Source organism: Drosophila tropicalis, unplaced genomic scaffold (genome assembly GCF_018151085.1).
Source record: "Drosophila tropicalis isolate 14030-0801.00 unplaced genomic scaffold, ASM1815108v1 contig_805, whole genome shotgun sequence".
In the NCBI taxonomy this organism is placed as follows: domain Eukaryota; kingdom Metazoa; phylum Arthropoda; class Insecta; order Diptera; family Drosophilidae; genus Drosophila; species Drosophila tropicalis.
The window spans coordinates 146,813-166,191 of NW_027173295.1; the positions used below are offsets into that span (position 1 = coordinate 146,813).

The window sequence follows — 19,379 nt, forward strand, 5'->3', positions numbered from 1 at the left end:
TCATTTATAATCCATTCACTTCTTACCTAATTAATTCAACGATAGCCAATATTGGGCTCTCTGACCTCCTCCCAGGGTATATTAATCCATGGCTAATGTATGTATTCGATGTGTGAAAAACAAAAGCAAAAGCCATCAAAAAACCACAAACCAAAAAACGGCGATCCATTGCTTAGTTCAACTTTCAACTCGCAACTCACATTGCGCACTTTCGCAGCAAGTGACACACAAAAACCAAAAAAAAAAAAAAAAAAAAAACAACAAAATAAACGCTGAACGTAAATAAAAGGAAAGGCTCTCCCCCCCTCACACACTCTCTTTCTTTCTGTGCCCCCCCCTGCCGCATACCCTAGCCCCACCATCTGCTGCCTCCCAACACCATCCCCTCGTCTGGGTTGTTGATGCTGAAGTTAACTGACTTTTTGACGCTCATTTCGCAACTTTCAAATGGCGCGACTCAAAGTCAAAGCAAAATGTTTTCTTGTTGTTGGCTTGACCAAGTCGTCTTCGTCTTCTTCTTCTTCTTTTTCTTCTTGGCCAAGCTTTGAAATTCGAGTATCGAGTATTTGTTTGTGCCATTATTATCTGCGAGCTGTTGTTGTTGTTGTTGTTGCTGTTGTTGTAGCAGTATTACTTATTATTGTTGTTGCTGTTAGTAATTGTTGCCGCTTTTGGGTTTTTGTGCGGCATCTAAAAAAACAAAAAGAAGGTCGCACAAGGTGGTCCACCATCTAGCATCGAGGTGAGCCCGTTATTATACGCTTTCATTGTCGACGAGTAAGCCAACTTACAGCAACAGCATGCCAAAAATGGCCAATAAAATGGCCAAAATGACAAAACATTCAAATATTTTATCGTATATTAAACACAATTCTTCTTGCCTGAAAGGATTTACTTTGATGTCAGTCTAAATAGAGAGTCTTCTCCTGGCAAAGAAGTTTTATGGAATCCTCTCAATCATTGTCAAAGCAACAACAGAATCAGTCTAACAGATATTTATAAGTTAAGACTTGTTTTTTCTATCTAATCATAATGATTTATTTGACTTTTTTTAAGAGTATCGATTTGTCGGCTTTATAAATTCATATCTTTGCATTCAGCTTGTATTATTTTCGTTTCATTTGTCTTTGAAATTAATGTGCCAGATTTGAAAACCTGTAACGTCAGCTGGCCTGGCAGCAGCCTCAAGTGGAAGACCCGAAGACGAGAAAGAAAAAGAAGTTGACAAGTTAACCTGAAGAAGAATGGCAGTCTCTAATGTCTTTCTCTCACTCTCTATCTCTATCTCCATCTCTGTCTCGCTCTTATTGTTTCTCTGCTGCGCAACACACATATACCCTTTCTCTATCTAATGCAGCTGCAATTGATTTTCACTTGGTTTTTGGATCAGTTTTGGCAATTTCCAACTCAAGCATAATAGCCATGCCCGTTTTAGCCTGGCCTAGCTGTCGCTCACTTTGCCAATTTTTGTGTTTCTCTTCACAGATGATGATGATGATGATGGAGGGTTAGAGTGGAGGGCGGTGACTGGGGAATAGCACCACCAGCAGCAGAAGGAGGCAGAGAAGTCGATTGAAGGGGGGGGGGCAAGAACGTCACACTTTGATATTTGTCGCTTTGTAGCAGAATTCGTTGTGGGTTTCTTTTTCAGTTTTTCTCATTGAATTTTGTTTATTTTGGAGGTCGCCGAAACCAAAGAAAAACCAGAGGGCCGACCATACCTCGGCCGCATCGAAGCTTGTATACCCTAGCAGATTCATTCCCTTCATATAAAGGCATAAGATGGACAGCATATGAATTAGTCGAGAATATTAAAATTTGTCTCTCACCATAATTAATATGCCCCTTATGCAAAGGGTATGGAAACCTGCAAATGCTTTGTTCCTCCCACAAAAAAAAACAGAAACAAATAAGCGAAACAAAAATTGAGCACAGTTGAGTTTGGCTGTATCTAAAAAGTTGTCAATCAAAAAGTCAAATTCCAACTGTCAAAGGTGCACAATTTGTCGTCTCGGAGTTGAACTGAGTTGAGACGAAAAGCGAATGTGACAAGAACAAGGCAAATTGTGGAATGCCATGAGAGTTGCAGTTGAATTGCATTGAGTCGAGTTGAGTTGAGTTGAGTTAAGTTAACTTAAGCTAAGTTGAGAGTTGCATTGCGCATACGCCGTGTCGTACACATAATACATATTTTGTATCGAGTTCCACTAAGCACGCGATTGAAAAGCCTATGCAATGCCAATCGACAATCACCCAACAAAATGGAATGCAGGCAGTCAATATATACACAAGTATATGACAATTATAACCAGCCAGTTACAATACATATAGAAAGACAAACACAAACAGATATATCGAAACCATTCCCATTCGAATGGAATATCGGAATCAACAAAATATAGAAATTTTTGTATATGGCCATCAATGGTTTAATTTCTAGAGTATGGATTAAATTATTACAAGTGTCAGAAGGTTTCTACTCTCACTCTTACTCTGACCCCCTACCCATACCCCTTAGAGATCTGTAAGTTAACATTATGAATTGTATTGTATTATGAAGATTGAGAATCCATTGTAATAATCGTTCAGATCAGATCGTGGTCAATTTTGCAATAACTTACTAAAATATGTACTATTTAGTTAGTTTTGTTAGTAAGTTAGTTTTTAAGAAATGTTAGGTATCAAAAATTATGGCCAAAATCGGCTGTTTGACCTTTTTGGCGGCTTAGTTACAAAGGCTTTGCCCTTCTTATCAAGAAGAGGCATAAAGGTCACATTTATTGACAAAGTGGCTAGTATTGATGGATCGAAAGAAACTAATGTTATGTATATATATATTGGTCTATAAATATATGGTTTAATGATTGTCCTGTTATGTCCTTTACACTGATCTTGGATTAAGCAAAATAATCGATTAGTTGATATCTTGACAAAAGCATTGTAAATCTTAATTGAATATGAGTAGATACATACATATATATAGAATCTTTATTGTACAACCAACGTGTCCTTTTTGATTGATATGAAACCTTAAGTTTTATTCCCCACTTTGATATCCTGATAAGATGTTTTGGTTATAACATTTTCACAAAGTCTGGAGAAAAATGAAAGCAATTCTTAACACAAAAAGCATTTATTTCTCTTCTAGAACCGAAACAAAACCAAAGAGCTTCACATTGTTGTTTTTGTGGCCATCATGGTAACCAGGGTAATCCTGTAAATGCTCTAGTCAACTTTAAGCAAGACATTGTACAGGGTAGCTACGAAATCAAATGCGAATGGATTCGATTTCGGTTGCGATTTCAATGCAAATTCAGCAAAGTAAACTGCGTAATGAGCCTTTTGACCACTTGACTTACATGTGTTTGTTGGTTGTTCATTGATTCGGTTGATTCCGTGGGTCAACAATGTACTAGTTGCATTTTTAAACTGGTTAATGCTGGGCAAAATGCCAACAAAATACAGAAAGGTGGAAAAAAAAAATCATATTTACGGGAAAATTGCTCAATAATGTTATGGAGTGACCCCATCAGACACACACATAGCCCATTCCATTTCATTTCATGACATTTGTATTGAAATAGAAAGGAAGAGAGTGAGAGAGATAGATAGAGAGAGAGAGAGAGGTGAGACGGCAGGTGGAGAAACACTTATATGTACATATATTTAGGGACAGCTGCTAATCGTGGAAAGTCTACAACAACTCAGTGTCACGATCCCTAAAGGCAAAAAGCAACTAAAAAACGGTTTCTTCAGATATGTATGTATGTGTGTGTGTGTGTGTGTGTGTGTGAGTATGTGAAAAAGGTGCCATGTGGAATTATGGTTATGTGAACCAGCAGCAACAGTTGCCGCTGCAGCAGCAGCAGCAATCGCATTGAAAATCGCTGCAAATGAGACAGCGTGAAAAATTCGCGACTGTCGAAATGTGTGTGTGTGTGTTTGTGTTTTTTTCGTTTTTGTTTCCTTTTTATTTTATTTTTCTTGTTTAGACCAAAAACTGTTGAGTTCAAGTTATGCTTTGGGAATGAGACAACAGACAGACAGACAAACGGACGGAGCTAGTCATATACATACATAAGCATTCACATGGAAACCGTTGTGGCAGGTTACAGTTGCAGCAACAACCCAGCGGCCACATTTTGACAGCAATCGCAGGAATTGCAACTTTATTTTAAAGTTTTTGGTACACACACACACACACTTTTGCTTTGGGATCCAAAAAGTCGTCAAAATGTCAAAGTGACTAAATTTAATAAGCAGACAAAACAAAAACAAGAAAATGAAAAAGACGAAGGAAAAGGGTTTGGTTAGCAAGCGAAAGCAAACGTTTTCTTTTTTCCCAATTTTTCCCATAGAGTCATCTAAAATTTTGCCTTGTAAAAGTAAAATGCAATTTCATTTAATTGCAAAATGTTATTTCACTTCTCGTTGTGGCTATTGCCAGAGTAATTAAATGTGTCATTTCATTTCGTTTTACTCCTAATACATAAATATATAGCTGAATGAGAAAATCTATTTAGATTTGATATGTCTAAGTCTGTGTTTGTGTTAAACTATCATTTGAGAATCTCATGATTCCTTTTCATATATCTTTCCTTATAACCTGATTCTGATTCTCTGCCTTATAACAACTATGGGCCTGTCCTTGATCTTTGTCGCTTCATTTGATGGAATTTGTATAGACATTATATAGTTCCTGTATCTCACCTAATCTTAGAGCCACAATTGCCTAAAATCTCTTAATCCTTGACAATAGCCAACTTGAGAACTTGGCCATAAATATGTACATTCTGTAGGCTTAAAATCTTTTTAGAATGGCTGAACTCCAATTAGACACCTAAAAAGACAAGAAAGGTTACTTTGAATTAGAATCATTAGACCTGTCGCCAAAATGTGGCAGATAAAACATAAACGGCTTTGTTGTGATAGCCAATTTTAAGTCAAATTTTCCAAGAATGGCTTTATCAATAGAAGGTTGAATGTTTCACTTATTTCTGACTGATGCTCATCATAATTTTATATCATTAGATGTTCCTTCGATATCCTAGCAATATTGTTTACAAGCAAACGTAAAGAGATTTACCTACCAGGAACTCATATCAGACTAAACCAAGTGGATGTAAAATGGGAACATAGGATGTTAGGTAACTTGGACAAGAAGTTTACCTTTAATGAACACACTCTTCAAGTCAGGCACAAAATTAATCTCCTAACTCGCTCTCTTTACCCTTTTATAAACAGAAACTCCAAACAAAATGTATCTATTCAGATCAATATTTCAAACTGTTCTATTCTACGGTCTGGGCTGATATCGCCAACTATCACTACAAGTCACTTAAAACCAATTACTCAAAAGGATTCTCAAACTAACCTGGCATTTTTCCATAAGCGAACTACACCACAGAGCAAATGTTGAACAAGTGGCCGTAAGACTCGAACGTCTCCACAATAATTTTGATAAAAGATGTTTGTATTCAACATATCCTCATATAAATATACTAGCATAATTACTAGTTCTAGTCGTCAGTTTTATCTGAATGTATATTCAAGGGGTTTCTCTCCAACTTAATATGTATTATCGTTAAGGATCATATTTAAGTAGAAAATGTCAATGCAGCATGAACTCTTAACCCTTAGAATATTACTCTAACACATTAATTGTATATATCAACTTTACTGAATAAATGAATGAATATTATCCTAGCTGATCACAGTTCCCATTCGATCTTTGAACCTCACGTGTTACTGCTCCGTGTCATTCTGAGTTTGTTGTATTTGCAGTAATTTAGCCACAGTTTATGATATTTAGCCACAACCAATTTTAGTCTCTTATGGTTGGCAAAGATATTCTAAGAGCATCATTGATTAATAGTCACACAATGAATTAGCAGATATGTAACAAAGTTAGTCTAAAACCCAACCAAATAGGAACAGTTCCAACATCTATAACTAAAACTAAACTATCTGGGCGTGATTTAGTCATCATTTGTAAAGGATTTACTGTCTTTAATGTCACCAACAATAGGCAATTATTGACATTTTCGAAAAATAAACATTTTGTTTAACTAGTTCGTGTATTTCATACCTTTGCCATAGTGATTTTATTAGAAACTACGTCTAAATCAATCGAATCACATCAGAATTCTTAGCGCCCAGTTTAAAAATCATAAATTGCTGTTCATTATTTTCCATAAAGGGGTTTTCAACCTCATGATAAGAATGCTTAAGGCATTATCTTACTACTTATTAGCAAATCAGGGTGAACTTGCGATTCTGCAAAGTAATAAAACCAATGAACCCAAACATAGGTATATATCTCAGGATAGCCTTGGTCCCATTTGAACTCACTGAACGATTGCTAAAGGGTGAAATGCAATCCTTTCCAAAACTCTTACTCTTTGGTTACAAAAGTAGTTACATCTCAATACATTGTCGCCTTATATGATCTGTATATATCGATTTTAAACGATATAGTGGTTAAGATGCCATTAGCCCTATATGTACATTTTTGTGTACGAATGTTGTAATTGCAAATATTTTGTGAAAATATTTCAAACTAATTTTTGTCTCAGCAGCGGCAACAGCAACAACTTTTTGTGTATTTATTGGGAGACGCGTGTTGGCAACATGTTGCCAACCATCGACCAGAGGCAACATTCAAACACACACACACACACAATCATATTTGTGTTGCACGCGTCGTTTGCTCTGATTTTTCAAAAATTTGTTTCACTTTTTCTTTTGCTTTGGCAGTGCATTCCTAATTTGTGAGAGGAGGCCAAAACTGTTCAAGGGGAAGGGGAGGGGAGTGGTGCAGAGCCGAGGATGGAGTGCGGTGGGGCTCACCAAAAGCGAAAATATTCCCACGTTCATTTTTTGTGTGTCTTTTTGGGAATTGCTTTTTTTTTTTTTTTTTTTGAAATTTTGCATTTTTTGTTGTTCTGTTGTTAATTGAATTTGTTTGGTTGAATGAAAATGACAAAAAGAAAACCAGAAAAAAAGCAAACAGAACGAAATTGGAAGTCTTAAAACCAAGTACAAAACTCAGAAAGAGCAGCAGCGGCAGTCAGAATGTTGATGATTTATCATCTCGATGATGCATTGCCCATATTTAGTCATATTTATTGGCAAAACAAATTGATTAATTGATTTTGAAAACCCAGCAAACAATATTAAATATTGTTTTGTCTTAATGAGTTAACGAGTATAAAAGAAATCTACGGGTTTCATTGAGAACTTTCCGGTTCATGAGTTGTTGTTGCTGGCCAATGATGGATGGATTTGGCAAGCAAGACCCACTCGGCGTATGCTTAATGCCACAGGAAGGACAGCCCAACAGAGACACGGACGATGATCTGATGGTGGTAGGCAGAGGGGGAGGTGGAAGGAACAATATGTATATGTAGGTACACCTTTAAACGGTAGCCGATTTGCTGTTGTTGTTGTTGTTTGAAAAACGATGTCAGGGCCAGTGGAGAGACTAAAAACGGAGACAGAGACATCGCTTTATCTTGGCCATTAATCATTCGATTCGATCACAGTTTGAAGATGCAGATGATCAAGCAATGTGAAAACTTCAACTAAAGTGCTCTACAAACCAAAACAAACACAAAAAAAAAGAAGTAAGTATATACAAAACCATAAAAAAAAAAAAGTGATTGTTGTTTCATTACATAATCATAATAAACATAATAAACTGCATGAAATTCATAACAACTATAAAAGAAAACAACAACATAAACAAAACACTCATTGAAACTCTTAGATACCGCATTTCAAATACTCTACAAAGTAAGTAAACATAGAAATTTGTATGAACATTGACATTCATGATATTCTTGGTCAAATATCTAAGTAAATGCCCCCAAAAGTAGGCAATGCAATTGGTTCAAGTACATTACCATATACATATGTACCTACCTGTATGTATATACCCAATCCCATTGATATTGCCATAAACATTTTGCCCACAGCGAAATTGACAAAACTCTGATTCATGCATTACTTGAACTACTACAGCCAACCACTAGCACCATGGCAAAGGAGGCCAGCTAGACGTAACTCTCCCACTTGTGTGCAGCGCACATCTTATGATCCAAGTGTGCCCGCTTTCGTTTCCACTTGAACCAGCACTGCCAACCACTGGCAACCATTGCCACCGCTCTGACTTCATCTCCATTGCCATCTGCCGTGGCCGATGGCTGTATGGGGATTGGAGTTGGTGCAGCACAATTCGCGCTTTTTGGGCTTCCGGCGTTGGGGCCTAACCCCACATTTGATATTGTGGCTGATGTTGTTATTGTTGGTGTTGTTGTTGTTGTTGTTGTTGCTGCTGATGATTTTAGTGTTTGGGGGTCTTGTGCTCTATATAAGCTTCAGACAATGTTGGCAATGGCATCAGTCGTCATCGACATTTTTTCGTTCAACATGAAAATCTTTCTCTGCTTGCTGGCCCTAACTGCAGTCAATGCGGGATTCATTGGCGGCGGAGGAGGTGGAGGATCATCACACGGCGGCTACAGTGGTGGTGGCGGCTCCTCACACAGCACTGGCGGAGGCTACAATTATGGTGGCGGCGGCGGAGGCTACAGTTATGGAGGCGGCGGCGGCGGCGGTGATGAACATCATCATCATGGCGGCGGTGGCGGTGGAGGTGCAGGTGGAGCTCCTGTAAAAATCATTAAAGTTATACACGAAAGTGCTCCATCCGGCGGTAGCGGTTGGTCAGCCGGGGGAGGCGGAGGCGGTGGTGGCTGGTCAGCTGGTGGAGGCGGTGCTGGCAGCTATGGTGGTCATGGTGGTGGCAGCGGCGGCGCCCAGGAAGTGAAAATCATCAAAATCATTTCACAGCAGCCAGCAGGAGGTCACGGTGGTGGTGGTGGCTGGTCTTCAGGTGGCTCTTCTGGTGGATGGTCATCTGGTGGCAGCTCTTCCGGTGGTTGGTCCTCCGGCGGTCATGGCGGCGCCGGCGGCGGCGATGTGTCAGCCGTCAAGATCATCAAAATTATCTCGGAAAGCGATTCTGGAGCTGGCGGTGATGCTGGTGGCTGGTCTTCCGGTGGCTCTTCCTCAGGCGTTGGCGGTGGCTGGTCATCAGGCGGCTCCTCGGGCGGAGGCTGGTCCTACGGCGGAGGCGGAGCCTCCAGTGGTGGCTGGTCCCAGCCCGGTGGAAGTGCCAGCTGGTAAATCGAGCAGCATTTTGTGATAGTCCTTCCTAATTTCAATCACCTTAAAATAATCCTCACATTTCATTGTCTTCATCTACATTTCCATCTCCACCCACGAAAACGTTTTAATTTCAGTTTATGTATTTTTTTTTTTGTTTTTTGTTGTTGTTAAATAAAAAGAAAAGTTTTTAATCAGTAAAAAAAAAAGTGTTTAATTCTGAAAAAGGACAAAACCTTTTTCAACTTTTCAATTTAAGAAGAAATAAAAAGGCGAAAAAGTTACATTCAGGGGATGCAAAGGGGAAATCAGATTCATTGGAGAAATTCCATCTCTTATATACACCCACACACACACACAAACACACACACACACACACACGTACACCCACTTAGGCGTTAAGTAATAAAATAACAAAAGAAAAAGGGCAAATGCAAAGAAGGAAAATGTAAAAAAGAAAAGAAACAAAGAGAAAACTGTTCAGAAATATGTAAAAATATCATGGCAGGGCAAATGTCTAGCCACCCTTCCACTCCACACCCTTGACTTGAAAAAGAGTCAAAGGGAATCCAATTGGATTGCAAATACATATATGTATGTATATTGTGAAAATATTCTCTATATAAATCTAACCAAAGAACGTGTTCGGCTTACTTGATTAGAGACCAACAACCTAAAAAGAAGTCAAATAAAAATCAAGATATCTCGAAGCATATTTACTCTAGACTTTAATATATGTACACAGATATGTTTCCTTCTTTGTGACGTATTCGAAATGATCCATTCTATGGTTGTCCTCCTAACAGATCCATGGGCTCATTTCAGTTCACAGCGGTTCCATATATTCCCTTTTCCTCATCTTGAGCCACTCAAGCTACAAATTTAAAGTTCATTATGAAGTTTAATTCACAAACTAGTTAATCAGAGCTTCCTGGCATTTTTCCGATCCAATAGAGTGTATGCCTTTCTTGCTAATCTAGCCATGTGAAACCTCAAAGGACTACCATCAATTGGCAAACTATATTGTAAATTGTTTAAAAAACCTACAGATTTAAGGGCAATGCAAATATTTGTAGAAGAATTTTCGAATACTTTGAATACTTTTAGCTACCTTTTTGGTTAAAGAACTCGATTAAGCAGTTTTGAAATACATTTTCTTTTATTTTTTGACTGACGCTTTCACGTTGAACGCTTTGCTTTCCTTTTTACGGTTATGATACCCACCTGGTTCTAGTCTTGACGTGGTAAAATGGTCTAACAACTGTTAAGGGATGATGGGATGCTTCTTCTTTCTTTTGGTCGTTTCCATTTTAAGATAGAGCTTGTTCATGCAAAAGATAAAATTAAAATATATCAGAAAATTGTTACTGAAATTATTAAATGTTTATAAGTTTTATTATCACAAGAAAAAGTTTTGAATATACAAGCTATACTTGATTAAATGATACATAAAACCAGAGGGCCAGGGAAACTTTGACCGCGTCGAAGTTTGTATACCCTTTCAAGTATTTGGTTAGTATTTCCTTACTTATAGCCATCAATGTGGAAAAACGTTTTATCTAAACAGGCTAATGTTTGCGAAAGAATGACCTACAATCTTAACATAGGAAATAACAAATATTTTGATCAAAGTCAATGTTTTCCACCGATTGTTCCTATGGCAGCTACTTGTTATAGTGATCCGATCCGGCTGAATCAGAGATATACAAACTGTGCAGTATAAACGAGCCTAAATGCAATATTTCAACTCTGTTCTTACGGTCCATGATGAGTTAGTGCTGATCGAGAATATATATCCTTAATATGGTCTTCCTATGCGTTCCACACTTCTGACTAAAAGGAATATACCCTTTTGGAAGGGTATACGAGTCGATAAAAATATAAGTTCAACTGAAACGAAAAGTAGGCCTTGTGTTTCTTCTGTCATTTTCATTTTCAATATCCCAGATCCGATTTGGATTCATTTCAGTAACAAATCACACCTCAAAGTGAACACATAAAACAGTTCGCTAAAATATAGTACAAAAATAAACAAAATTAAATAAAACATAAAAAACAACAAAAAGACACATATCCAGGTAAGTGAGAACAATAAGGATGAAGGAAATGGAAACTATAATACCAAGTTTCAGGCAACTCTGAGAACCTCCGAGGCCCCTGAGGGCCTCCGAGGCCCCTTTTCTTCAGTCCCTACGATTAACCGCGCCCAGACTTACGTGGCCGAAAGTGAAGTGTAACTTGCACCACGTTTGAAGACACTTGGATGCCAAACATATGATAAAGTGACAGAAATGGGCGATAGTCAGCCGTATAAATTTATTGCCCATGTCTGATGAGGACGTCGCTGAGATTCGCGTTAACGGGCAAGTCGAGATCTGGATAGATGTGGAGAGTGCCGATGTGGTCAAGGAGCGCAATCGCTTTAAATACTGTTTCTGGATGATCTAGTTTTGGGATTAGAAAAGACTTTTATAGAATTTACACTTTACACAACACACAATTGAGTTCGAGCATTCCAGCAGGTTACAATAGTTCCAAAGACGACGAGGTGACCAACACAAACGACATTTTCTCTGGCAGAATGTTCGCGGGAAATAGACGCCGTCGATTTTCCTCTTTGGGTTCCATTTCGAATTCAGATTCAACGGGGCGCGGTGTGGCTTTTTTGTTGGACCTCCATGCCGCATGCCTCCACCATAGGTACATCTCCAGAGGAGAGCTCAATACCAGAGGACTGGCTGCCGTCAGATGACCGTAACTCCTTGCTTGAGCAGGGAATGGAATGGAATGCAATGGAACGGAAGCCACTGCAATTCGTCTTGGAACTACCTGGTCCAACATGATGTCGGAACACGAAGAGATCCTGTTTTGTATGTTCTTTTGAAGAAATGAAATACAGAAATCATTAAATTCGAAAGTACAGAAGTATAAAATTGAAATGTGAACAATGGGTGTAGGGGGGAGAAAGAGGGGTTTCCTTTGCCTTAGATTCCCTGACAAAACTTGAAGGGTATACACCCTTTTAGTGTTAGAACACAAGCGATCTGGATATGTGTGTATGTTTGTGTGTGTGTGTGTTTGACAGGGGGCAAGAATTCGAATTTGGTATTTTGATGGTTTATGTATTGATTTATTTGGAAGGGAAGTGTGTGGGTGATTGGGTGGTTTGCTCTTCGAATGTGCCAAGAATTGCGCAATTATAAAGAATAAAGGCAATCGTTAGACATTATTTTTCGTCTTACTTTGCCCACCACATCCCTTGTCGCCACTATCAGTCTCCCTCTCGCTCTCTCTCAACACATTTAACCCATTTAACCATCAACTTGTTGCTCTTTATATAAACAAACAGAAATAAACCGAAAAAATGTTTACTACATACACACACACACACATACACACACACACACATACACACATTCACATGGACATATGTATGTACATTACTTAATAATATCAAAAACAACAACCGAGATCTTTTCTTCTTGTTCGACTTCTAAACAGAAAATTATTTTTATGAGTTAAATGGAAGGAAATTTTCCATTCAATGCAAACAAATTGTGTGGCTGTTTATCTGAGAGTGTGTGAAGACGCGGGGAAGGGGAGGTGTATAATGTGCCTGCTTCTCTTTCAAAAATATTTTGTTATTATTTTAATTTTACTTATTGACTGAATGTTGTTTGTTTATTACTTCTTCCCTTTTACTCATTGTAGTTGTTCTTGTTATTGTTGCACGTGCACTGGCAAAAAAAGTGGAAAATTTCATGTTTGCCAAACAACAACAACAACAACAAGAGCAGTCACCAAAGTGATGGAAGAATTCTCTCAAGTATGAGCAACATTTGTCATAATAAGGGGGGTGGGTGGAGGGTGCAGGGCGCAGGCGAACCATCCAGCGATGATTCCTTCTTCAAGTGTGTTTACTGTGCGGCGCGTGTTCTGTTGCCCAAACACAATCAATGAACCAAAGGCAAACAGTTTAAGAACCCCTCGGCGCTTGCATTGCAAAATTTATTATTGAAAAAGTTCTAAAAACACCCAGACAAGCGAAAGAGAAACAGAGAGAAAAAGAGGGCCATAAGAAGGGGCAAGAGATCCAGGCAGTTGACAGAACAAACAAATCAAAAACAGTCAAAAAGATTATACAGATAAATAGCGAACGAAATTAATTGCAAATAAAATAATAATACTACATTTGCATTACACTTGCAATTTATAAACAAACTAAAAGCCAGACCGATACCCTAACAAGTTCTTCGGCCTCTCAGTCCTTTCCGCCGAAGATCCGTTTACAAACTAAAGCCGGAAAGCTATATGATTTAGACCTTCCAAAAATCGTCCTAGCACACGGATGATTCTTTCGCTTTTCCATCTTTAGCATTAAAAGCACTGATAAGTCTGATCCACCCTGAATCCAACTTCTCTGGCGTCAATATTGATGAAATTCTGCCAGTTATGTAAGGACTGGTGGAATAATACTCCTAAAATTGTAAGGCATTGGTGTAAGTCTCTTTGGCCTACCGTAAATCTTCAATTGGCTCGATTTCAGTAGGCGAGAATCTAATTTCATGGCTTAATTTATAATTCAGTGGGACTCGCTCTAATTACTTACGAAGACAGTATCGATGAGTGTTAAATCTTACTCAAAGAAATTGAAAAGACGTTTTTTCCTTTTCTAAGGTAACTTTGAATTTGTATTTAAATTTTTCAAAAGAACATTCAAACAAGATCTCTTCGTATTCCGACATCATGTTGGACCAGGTAGTTCCAAGACGAGTCGCAGTGGCTTCCGTTCCATTGCATTCCATTCCATTCCCTGCTCAAGCAAGGAGTTACGGTCATCTGACGGCAGCCAGTCTTCTGGTATTGAGCTCTCCTCTTCTGAGATGTACCCATAGTGGAGCCATGCGGCATGGAGGTTCAAAAAAAAGCCACACCGCGCCCCGTTGAATCCGAATTCGAAATGGAACCCAATAAGGGAAATGGCCGGGGTCCATTCACGTGGCCATCCTGCCAGAACAGAGGCCGTTTGTGTTGGTCTCGTCTTTGGAACTATTGTAACCTGCTGGAATGCTCGAACTCAATTGTGTGTTGTGTAAAGTGTAAATTCTATAAAAAGTCTTTTCTAATCCCAAAACTAGATCATCCAGAAACAGTATTTAAAGCGATTGCGCTCCTTGACCACATCGGCACTCTCCACATCCATCCATATCTCGACTTGGCCGTTAACGCGAATCTCAGTGACGTCCTCATCAGACATGGGCAATAAGTTTATACGGCTGACTATCGCCCATTTCTATCGCTTTATCATATGTTTGGCATCCAAGTGTCTTCAAACGTGGTGCAAGTTACACTTCACTTTCGGCCACTTCACTAAAGTCCTGAAGAGTTGCCTGAAACTTGGTATTATAGTTTCCATTTCCTTCATCCTTATTGTTCTCACTTACCTGGATATGTGTCTTTTTGTTGTTTTTTTATGTTTTATTTAATTTTGTTTATTTTTTGTACTATATTTTAGCGAACTGTTTTATGTGTTCACTTTGAGGTGTGATTTGTTACTGAAATGTATCCAAAACGGATTTGGGATATTGAAAATGAAAATGACAGAAGAAACACAAGGCCTACTTTTTGTTTCATTTGAACTTATGTTTTTGTCGTTTCGTATACCCTTCCAAAAAGGGTATATTCGATCGAAAATAGTGACTTTTGTCAATAACTTCGTTATTTGCTATGCTAAGTTTGCAGGCCATTCATTCGCAAATTGTAGCCTTTTTAGATGAATCGTTTTCCACTTGGACGGCTATGGGTAAGGTAAAAGTAACAAACAACTTGCAAGAGTATACAAACTTCGGCGCTGTTGAGGTTAATAATAATAATGTTATTATAGGTATGCGATAAAGTTGCACATTTCGGCGACTTTAATATACCATTTCCCCCATGGGTGCATGGTATAAAAATGGTTAGAAACTAAATCGTATAATTGAGGGAAATATTGAATATCTCTTATAGAACTTCAAGTTGGAATAAATAAATAATGACAAATAAATACTCCAGTTCTCACTTATTTCTTTCTTCTTTGATCTTTGATCAGAAGATATTCAGCTTAAACTCAGTCTGGCAATGGGTGGGCCTAATCGGCTGTACGGGAGTGTATCTGTAGGAAGGGCAAAGAGTTGGCACTAGGGGAACGATTTAGCACGGCCGAGGTTCACCCTGCCCTCTGGTTGCGACTTTAAACCGATATTTACTGCGTACTTTAAACAATTGTTTAACGATCGGGGCTAATTGCTACTAAAAGTTTGGTCTTAATGCCAAACAAGGTGATTTGAAATATTGTATTTCATTTATGGCTAGCAATTAATGCATGACAATAGCAAGAGTCTAAGAATATTGAGTTTCGAGTACGTTTAGGAGTTAACCCAAATAAAATTTGTTAATAATTTGGCAACTCTGTTGTATTTTTTTGTTGGCCAATTCCGGTGAGTAGGTCTCAGACCAACGCCCATCAATGATAAACTGAATAATTGCCTGATTCCGACAATTTTGGCATCACTTGGCATTGTTGACTGTGATTATCATCATTAACATCGCGATGATGACGATGACGACCACCTGACGACAAACCTAATGCCTCAAAAACCAGACAACAACAAGAAATTCCTCATTCACGCCAAGAATCATTCATTCATTCAGTCAGTCAGTCAGTCAGTCAGTCAGGCAGCCAGTCAGTCAGTCATATCATTTACAACTGATTGGCATTGACAGACATCGACAATGTTGATGCGAACGTGAACGTGAACGGTGGACGACGCACTTCTTGACGCCGTCGACTGCAATTTTGTATCTTGATAAATTACTTATGACTCGGTAAGACATTGGAACAACCTGGGGAGAGTGACGAGCAGAGCTAGAGGTGGCCAGAGAGACATTGTGCACCTGAAAACATTTTAACGATAAACAAAACTGCAAGCGAATCGAATTAAGAGAACGACGCGTCGTGGGCGTCAAAAGGCAGGGAAAGGAAAGGAAAGAGCTGAAAAAAGGGTGCAATGAACAAGGTATTGCAATAAATAACAAAAATAATGAATTAGTAATAATATTTGAGCATACACTTACATTTTGTAAAAAAAAACAAATTTTTTTATGTGGCTCTCTTTTTCTTTTTGCCACATTTATAATGATTGTTTGTGTTGTTTCTTTTCTTCTCTTCTCTCTATGTGTTTTTTTGTTGTTGGCTGTGTTTTGGCAGCCAAACAAAAGGAATCGGCTTGGGTGGGAGGAGTGGTCTGGTAGAGCTGGTGATGGAAACGGCGACAGTGACGCCAAATTGAAGGCGTCGTTAAGGGACCAGTGGCGGATCTAGCTCAAACTGTAGATGGGGGAAGTCGGCCATTTGCATTAAGAAAGGTAAGAGGAGTTCATCTTATGTTTAGGGGGGAAAAATTCACCAGTTTCAGAGGAAACATCTAGGTTTTCCCTCAGACCCCCTATCTTCCGATGAGGATCCGCCTCTGTGAGGGACGCAGTTAATGGCGACACTGGGCGTCGCACGTCTGAGTCTTGGTCTGGGTCTCGGCTTTTAGGGTTGGGGTTTGGGCAATGGAAGTGTCGTCGACCAGACGACTCATAGCGATGAGGAATATTCAAGAAGAAAGCTAAACACATTTTCATAGTTCATGCCAATTAAGTCAGTCTCAGATTTATCGGTCAATAATCGACAATTTTAATCGAAACACAATAGAAATTATCATCAAACTGGTTAAATCAGACTAAACTCGAAAGAAAAACAATCCGCTGTTGCCAGATTACATAAGAATAGATGCTAAACTAGAGTTACTATTTAAAATTTAACCTTACTTAAACCCGATTGTCATTAGAGGTGACTTTCGGTCTGAAAAATAACTTTGTTCAGTGAAATTTTCTTATTCAATCATTCCATAATATAGAGATACCCATAATAAGCAGTAACTATTCTAAAATTGATCAGAATAGGATGACTGTCAAACGAAGTGAAGATATTCATATCCATATTGCTTAGAAACTTTCTTAGAGATTGGAGATATAATTCTCGCAGAGTTAATAAAACTCGTAACTCTGACTTTTTAAACACACATTCAATGTACTCTCTTAAACGATAAGACACAAAGTAACCGATTACAAAACTAATTACAATTTTTAACCAGAGTCCCGGGGCTGACTTCGACCGCACCGAAGTTTGTATACCCTTTCAAGTATTTGGTTACTCTTTCCTTACCTATTAGCCATCAATGTGGAAGAACGTTTTATCTAACAGTTATCTAAAAAGGCTTATGCTTGAGAAAGAATGGCCTACAATCATAGGAAATAACGAAGATATTGATCAAAGTCACTGTTTTCCACCGATCGTTCCTATGGGAGCTACTTGATATAGTGATCCGATCCGGCTGAATCAGAGATATACAAACTGTGCAGTATAAACGAGCCTAAATGCAATATTTCAAATCTGTTCTTACGGTCCATGATGAGTTAGCGTTGATCCAGATGAATAAATATACTTTATATGGTCGGAGATGCTCTATTCTATACGTTCCAGGCTTCTGACTAAAAGGAATATACCCTTTTGGAAGGGTATACGAGTCGATAAAAATATAAGTTCAACTGAAACGAAAAGTAGGCCTTGTGTTCTTCTGTCATTTTCATTTTCAATATCCTAGATCCGATTTGGATTCATTTCAGTAACAAATCACATAACGATGTGAACACATCGAAGATTTTCGGTAAAAAATATTAAGAAAAATAAACAAAATTAAATAAAAAATAATAAAAATTAAAAAAACAACACAAAAACAAAAAGACACATATCCAGGTAAGTGAGAACAATAAGGATGAAGAGAATGGAAACTATAATACCAAGTTTCAGGCAACTCTGAGAACCTCCGAGGCCCCTGAGGGCCTCCGAGGCCCCTTTTCTTCAGTCCCTACGATTAACCGCGCCCAGACTTACGTGGCCGAAAGTGAAGTGTAACTTGCACCACGTTTGAAGACACTTGGATGCCAAAGATATGATAAAGCGACAGAAATGGGCGATAGTCAGCTTTAAATACTGTTTCTGGATGATCTAGTTTTGGGATTAGAAAAGACTTTTATAGAATTTACACTTTACACAACACACAATTGAGTTCGAGCATTCCAGCAGGTTACAATAGTTCCAAAGACGACGAGGTGACCAACATAAACGGACGCCGTCCATTTTCTTCTTTGGGTTCCACTTCGAATTCAGATTCAAAGGGGCGCGGTGTGGCTTTTTTGTTGGACCTCCATGCCGCATGCCTCCACCATAGGTACATCTCCAGAGGAGAGCTCAATACCAGAGGACTGGCTGCCGTCAGATGACCGTAACTCCTTGCTTGAGCAGGGAATGGAATGGAATGCAATGGAACGGGAGCCACTGCAATTCGTCTTGGAACTACCTGATCCAACATGATGTCGGAACACGAAGAGATCCTGTTTGAATGTTTTTTTGAAGAAATGAAATACAGAAATCATTAAATTCGAAAATACAGAAGTATAAAATTGAAATGAGAACAATGGGTGTAGGGGGAAAACGAGGGTTAGAGGTGTCCTTTCCCCTTTTCTCTATAGACGGATGGACGGACATGACTATTTGGTTGAGCTTGGCTTTTCTTTATTCGCCTTAAAGGAACCAGGACAACCTGTTGAGCTTGTATACATATTATTGTAATGGACAATTCAATTTCTGTTATTTTGTGTTTATAGATCTTCAATAACCATATTGCACCATGTAATGGTGGTCAAAAGAAGGAAGCCGAGTCGATCCAGCCAGATATTTGATTCTCACAGTTGGAATGAATTGCTATTAACTTCATTCTTGACTGGAATCGATCTTTTATAGCCGAAAGCACGATTCATTTAATCATACCAATTGATAAGTGACGGAAAGTGCCTTTGCATATTCTGGTTATAGAGCCGTAGATGATGGGCCACTTAGTCCTCAATATCCATTCATCCAGTCAACCTTCTTCCCCCTTCCTTTCTGTTTCTCTATTTTTTGGCTTCATGCTGCTTTTAAAGCCACTTTATGTCAATTTTTGCATTTTGTTTTATTAGCCCTGCAGTCATAAAAATTGTTCCACAAATACATATATGTAGATATGTACATTCACATACATAGTTGGTTTTATTTATGTACATACAAATGTAGTATATAATGTTCA

At 38.5% G+C, this 19,379-nt stretch overlaps 1 protein-coding gene and 2 long non-coding RNA genes across 3 annotated transcripts; all 3 read left to right on the top strand.

The window, feature by feature from the left end:
• Window positions 1–8,430: 8,430 nt before the first annotated feature.
• On the top strand, window positions 8,431–9,189 carry LOC137580090 (uncharacterized). Its single transcript, XM_068294003.1, has one exon. It carries the CDS (start codon window positions 8,431–8,433, stop codon window positions 9,187–9,189), a length of 759 nt encoding a protein of 252 aa, XP_068150104.1.
• A 1,953-nt stretch (window positions 9,190–11,142) lies between these two features.
• Window positions 11,143–12,101, top strand: LOC137579979 (uncharacterized). The gene is made up of 2 exons (XR_011032909.1): window positions 11,143–11,246; window positions 11,301–12,101. It is a non-coding gene; the product is annotated as an uncharacterized lncRNA (long non-coding RNA).
• A 5,779-nt stretch (window positions 12,102–17,880) lies between these two features.
• On the top strand, window positions 17,881–18,723 carry LOC137579988 (uncharacterized). The gene is made up of 2 exons (XR_011032913.1): window positions 17,881–18,010; window positions 18,065–18,723. It is a non-coding gene; the product is annotated as an uncharacterized lncRNA (long non-coding RNA).
• The last annotated feature ends 656 nt before the right edge of the window (window positions 18,724–19,379 follow it).